This window comes from Apodemus sylvaticus, chromosome 12 (assembly GCF_947179515.1).
Source record: "Apodemus sylvaticus chromosome 12, mApoSyl1.1, whole genome shotgun sequence".
NCBI classification, from domain to species: domain Eukaryota; kingdom Metazoa; phylum Chordata; class Mammalia; order Rodentia; family Muridae; genus Apodemus; species Apodemus sylvaticus.
The window spans coordinates 79,172,443-79,178,442 of NC_067483.1; the positions used below are offsets into that span (position 1 = coordinate 79,172,443).

The 6,000-nt window shown below is 49.1% G+C and overlaps 1 protein-coding gene across 1 annotated transcript in view; it reads left to right on the forward strand.

Annotated features, from left to right (window-relative positions):
* The window catches only part of Cd244 (CD244 molecule), a 65,204-nt gene extending 59,412 nt beyond the window's left edge, over nt 1-5,792 (forward strand). The window contains exon 9 of the mRNA XM_052200088.1: nt 5,706-5,792. Coding sequence (XP_052056048.1) covers nt 5,706-5,762 — 57 coding nt within the window. The 3' untranslated portion in view covers nt 5,763-5,792. The remainder of the gene's footprint in view (nt 1-5,705) is intronic.
* Nucleotides 5,793-6,000: the final 208 nt, after the last annotated feature.

Consider the following 6,000-nt stretch of genomic DNA (forward strand, 5'->3'; position numbering starts at 1 on the left):
GGTGGAGATGTTTAAGTGCCCTGATTTACAGCTAAAGGCTTCCAAACCAGGAGAATCCAAGTCCAAAGACTAGAAGATGGATGCCTTAGCACCAGTCTAGCATGAGGTGTCTGGGGAACTTTTCCCAAGTTTCCAAGCTGGAGATGCTTTGATATAGGCAATGGGAGGATATTAGGAAAAGACCGATATCAGGGATGGGGTAATCCAGTAGGCAAAACTGTACTAATCAGTAGAATTGAACTTGAAAGGTTGAGAAATTATAAGATGACTACCTTTGAAGCTTTTTTGAGACTTCCTTTTTCAACGCAATTAACCTGAATTTTTTTTACCTGAGCCTCAGGCAGACTCTTTAGACAAGGGAAAAACCAAAAACCAAAACCAAACAAACAAACAACAAGAACAAAACCCAGCTGTATTCTTCACCAATATATCACAAGAAAAATCTCTAGGCAGAATACTAAAATTCTTACCCTCTGAAATCTCTCTAAAACGGCCTAAGCAGTAGGCTACTGATCTCCCTACAAATGCACTCTGGCTTTATTTAGTTCATCATCTGTCAGTGGGAGTGACTCAGAGGCAGTAAGTAGCTAAGATATCTTGCAAGAACTGTATCTGGGTAGCTGTTTCTTTCTGCGTCTCTGTTGAAGGATGCCCTCTTCTGGGAAGGATGGGAATTGCACCATTACAGGAATCAACAACTAGCTGTGTGGTTCTGAGCAAACCACCTACATTCTTTGGATATCTATTTCTTTACATCATAAATAGAGCTAATAAGTCCCTGGTTTGCTCTCAGACATACTGAGACCTTCTGCTTATGCATGATGCCCTGAAATTTATATACCCACAGGGCCAGAGGCTTCCAGAGAGGACCCAGAATTCCTGGTGGTAACTGGGGTCCTAGAGGCTCTTCCCCAGCAGCTGCTGTCTGGACAGCACCTCCTGGACATTCCCCTCAGAACCAAGGACATTTGCCTCTGTCACCATGGTGGTAGAAACTAGAGAGCTAGACACTTTTTACCAGGCAAAACATCCATACTGAGGTGGAGTTAGTGTTGTGGACCCTGACTTCTCTCTGCAGATTAGCAACCCAAGCCAGGAGGATGCAGGGACTTTGGGGACCACATTAACCTGAGGGAATCCCCTGTCACCCACACCCAGGAAGTAACACCTGCAAGTCTTGGGTGAGTGTCCAGGAAGGCCGGTGGAGGATTGTCAGACCATGGTTCCTGTCACAGTGTTTAGTCACATTTACAGTGTTCTTCCTAATCACAAGATTAACATATGCTCACTGTACAAGATTTATAAAGATTTCCTAAAAGACGTGGAGGCCCAGATCTGCTTTGAACCAGCCTAAGCAGAACTTCTAAGTAGGATGCAGACACCAAATGATTCCAGGACGATTTCAGGAGCTGAGAACTTGGTTTTATTCCTGAGGTTCTGTGGCTCCTCACTGCTAAAACAGAGAATAAACAGGCTAAGCAGATGAGGGAGCCTCTTATTTTCCTCAAAGAAAATTTAAAAACCTTTAGCAGGGGGATTACCAAGGAAACCGTAGGTGTGGAGTATACACTACCACGGAAAGGCCCGAACCTGACTCACTTGAGGAGTAAGGAGACCATGTTCCACTTGAGGGATCAATTAGTTTATTACTTATGTAGAACGGAAGGGGGGCAAAGGGCCAGGGCCATGAGGGTCTTGCTCCCCACACCAACAAAGATGGTACTGAAATAAATGGGCCCAGGTGATGGATCTGAAAACGGAGAAATGTGTGGCGGTGAGGAGTCTGGTCAGGCTGTAGCAGGGGCAGAGGGAGGGATGTAGGAGATTGGGATGGGAGTGATGGGGAGTCAGGGGTGGGTTGTGCTCTGCATCTTTGCTCTGTAGGGCGTGGTAGCCTCAAACTAGGGGGAACTGCCTGGGAGAGCATCCAAGGGTGGGAGGGGCGAGGGAGATGACCTCGGGGCGGTGTCTCATGGCCTCCCTGCTTGTCCTCTCCTGTTCTGGGATTTGCCCGTGGCCATGACTTAGATCAGCTGTGGCTCCAGATTTTCCTGACGGTGATGGGCAAGATCCCAAAGGGCCATGGCAAGCTCTTCTGGAATAGGTTGGCTATAGATGAGGGAAAACTCACATTGAGAAGAAAGACAGCCAGGCTTTTCTTTGGGTTGTATGACAGGAAATACTCCCTAGACGGAGGCTCTGATGAGATAGCTCCCTTCTAGGTGCCCGTGACTGTGGAAAGCGTTTTGGCTGGGAAATTGGCCTAGGCTGCTAATAGTCAGAAGTGCTGGGCGTGGGGCTGAAGGGACCCGGATAGGGTTGTTAATCTAGGGCGAAGTCACAGCTGGAGAGGAGGCCTCTTGCCATGCTGATGGGTGTCGCAGCAGGATGCGTTCAAGTATAATGACCTTAGTAGCCTGGGACAAAGCTTGCTGCCCTGCCAGGGCCTGTCTTCCTCAAAGCCCCGCACTGCACTCTGGGATACCCTGCATCTTCCTCAAAGCCCCGCACTGCACTCTGGGATACCCTGCATCTTCCTCAAAGCCCCACACTCTGGGATGTCTTGCTTTTCTACGTTGCTGACATGCCACTTACGCCAGTGAAGACACCGAGAGGGGGCTATACAAGTAGAAACGGATAGTTTTCTCCAGAACTTCTTTTACAGAAGATCTCCCTGGGAAAAAGCAGTGAAGAGTCTCCTGGCAGTAGAAGTCCAGACAGAGGACACTTTGGGCGCAACTGACCACTTGCTCCTGCCGGTAGGCAGCAGAGCGACCTTCGTTTTTTAATCAATTAATTAATTAATTAATTAATTTATTTATTTATTTATTTATTGGCTGCTCCTGCTGCCTCCCAAAACGTTCTTGGTTTTAATAAATAATGAGCAAATGGAAACTGGAAGAGGACGGGCTGCATGTGCCTGGGGAAGAAGAGGGGGCAGGTAGATCAAAGGGAGGAACAGCATGGGGAGAAACCTAAACTGCACAGCCATCTTCTCTTGAAACCTGTCACTCACTATACAGAAGCCCAGGGTACGCCACGGAGCCCCCTGCTGGGCGAAAAGCATAATTATAACACAGTTCCCTGCTTCTATTATATATTCTGGGTAAGGGTTAAGAATCCAGAAATATCTGGGTTGTTTCCAGCTTCTGGCTATTATAAATAAGGCTGCTATAAACATAGTGGAGCATGTGTCCTTGTTATATGTTGGAGTATATTTTTGGGTATGTGCTTATTAGTGATATAGCTGGGTTTTCAGGTAGAGCTATTTCTAGTTTTCTGAGGAACCGCCAGATTTATTTCTAAACTGGTTTTACCAGCTTGCAGTCCCACCAGCAATGGGAAAGTGTTCCTCTTTTTCCACATCCTTGCCAGCCTGTGCTGTCACCTGCGTTTTTAATCTTAGCCATTCTGACTAGTGTGAGGTGGAATCTCAGGGTCGTTTTGATTTGCGTTTCCCTGATGACTGAGGATGTTGAACATTTCTTTAAGTGTGTCTCAGCCACCTACCCATCTCAAAAATTTTAATCCAGAAATGTTCTTGCTATAGGAAAGATGGGGACAAAACATGGAAGAGAGACTGAAGGAAGGGCCATTCAGACACTGCCCCACCTAGGGATCCTATTGCTGATGCCAAGAAGTGCCTGCTCACAGGAGCCTGGTATGGCTGTTCCCTGAGAGGTTCTACCAGCACCTGACCAATACAGGTGCAGATACTCACAGCCAACCATCGGACTGAGCCTGGGGACCCCAATGGAAGAGATAGGGGAAGGACTGAAGGAGCTGAAGGGAATTGCAACCCCATAGGAAGAACAACAACATCAACTAACACGGTCAGCCAGACCTCCAAAGAGTATGCATGGAGGGCTCTATGGCTCTAGATACATATATAGCAGAGGATGGCCTTATGTGACATCAGTGGGAGGAGAGGCCCTTAGTTCTGGGGAGGGGGATGCTAGAGCAGTAAGGCAGGAGAGGGAGAGGGTGTGGAGAAGTGCCCTCACAGAGGCAAAGGGGAGGGGGCAGAGGGGGTTGTGGAGGGGTAAGCAAGAAGGGCAATATTATTTGAAATGTAATGAATAAATAAAAAAATTAAAAATAAAAATAAAACACCCCCACAAAACAAAACAAGCAAACAAACAGATCCCGGGAATAGGAATAGATCCATGACTTTGAGCCTGGGATTCGCCATTTAGAGAGATGAGACCTTGGGCAAGTTCCTGGATCAGACTGAGCCTAGGAAATGGAAATGCCCTGCTTACGGACATGGAGTACAAATGAGGTACTAAGTGGTGCAATCTTGTAAAAGATCAAGTGGTCCAAGGTCTAAAAAGATGTGGGCAGATCTTCCCCCTGTTGTTCCTTCTGTATGTGCAGGCTAGGGCGACACTTCCTTGTGCTGTCTTCTCTGTAGGTGGAAGCCCCAAAACTTTTCCTAGTCCTGCCTTCTTCCCCTTTGCACACAAAGAGAAGTCATCCCAACCTCATGATGTGGCCCTGAGATCCAGGACCAGTGATAAGGGACATTGCATTGTCATCCTGACGTGTGGCAGAAAGCAGAGGAGGCAGCTGGTCACTGCTGAGTGCCAGGACTGATTGTCCCACAGAGGGTGTGTTCTCAGTGTCCCTGTGAGTCCTGAGGAGAGTGCTGCATCTTTGCCTGCACTGTCAGGAATCTCCTAACAGCAGCCTCAACCCTGTCATTGTGCCAAACTCCTGCACGGGTCCCTGGCTGCCCAGAAATCTGAGCATGCTCTTTTCATACAGCAGCTTTGGAGTGGACAGAGAAGTCAGAGAAGGAATCCAGCCACTTTCCCCCACCCCCACCCCCAAGGACGCTGAGAAATTTGCAGGAGCAAGGTGCTGTTGGGCCAGATGGGCCTGGGCTGTTGTGATCATAGGTAGGCAGGAATAGGGGGTCTGAGGCTGCCCCATGTGAGTAGGAGAAATAGATACAAAAGGTCTGCTCTTCTTCCTCTGGCTGCAGGGTCAAGGGCCCTACTGCAAGCCACAGCGGGCAGGACAGTGTGTGGCACCCTGCGGGGAGTTGGCCTGTTCTACTCCTGGAGCTCCAGTGAGAGTAGGAGGTGGGAAGTGTCGCTTGGAGCTCCGAAGGTCTGAAGGGCTGGTTGTGGTTCTGCAGCTAGGACTGGGAGGCAGAGCAGTCCTGGCTTCTGATATTCCTGAGCACTCCAGGGCTGGTTCACCATTCCCTACCATGGCTGTTCTCTTCAGATCCCCCTTAGGGCTGCAGGGCGCTAGGCCCTACGGAGAGGCCCTACGGAGCCTGGAAAACTCTGCAGTCCCCTGATGAACATCAGTGAGTCTATGGTGAGGAGAGTGGAGAGACCCACATTTGCTCCTTTGTTTTACCTTTGCTCTGCTTGGCCAATCAAGCTTTCTTACAGCTTGAAACTTCTCGGTACAGAGAAGTCCAGTATCACTGCCAGCTCCCAGATCATGAGGGGCAGGATCTTCATGCCTACCCTGGTCTGCAACAGGCTGGAGAGGATTTTCAATACCACTGGGACCTCCATGGCCAGAGGGCAGTTGTCTCCCATGGGGGACCTACTCTCAGTGTTTCATGGCCATCTGGTGACAGTGACCACTGCACTGCCAAGAATCCTGTCAGCCAGAGCTCCAGCTCTTTCCGTCAGCCTCTTCTGCCCATGTGATGTGTTCTTTCTGTGTTTCTCTTATTTCAGGGCATCCTTGGTCCATCGATCCCTGGCCTTCTTCCTCTTGGATTCAAAAGCATCTGAAGGAAAGTGGGGACATTGGTTTGTAGCAAGGAGTATTTCCAAGGTAGCAAGATCTGAGGCCCTGTCCTCTGTTAGCCTCAGATCTGCCAAGCCTCCCCTTGCCCAGACTTAGCTGGACTCCTGCGGGTTCCTGGGACTCTGTGAGAGAAGACCCTTCCCCATCCTCACTCCATCTTGCACAACTCCCCTGACCTGGCTTCTGACAGGGACCTGAAGTGGAAGTTGTTGGTAGTGTCAT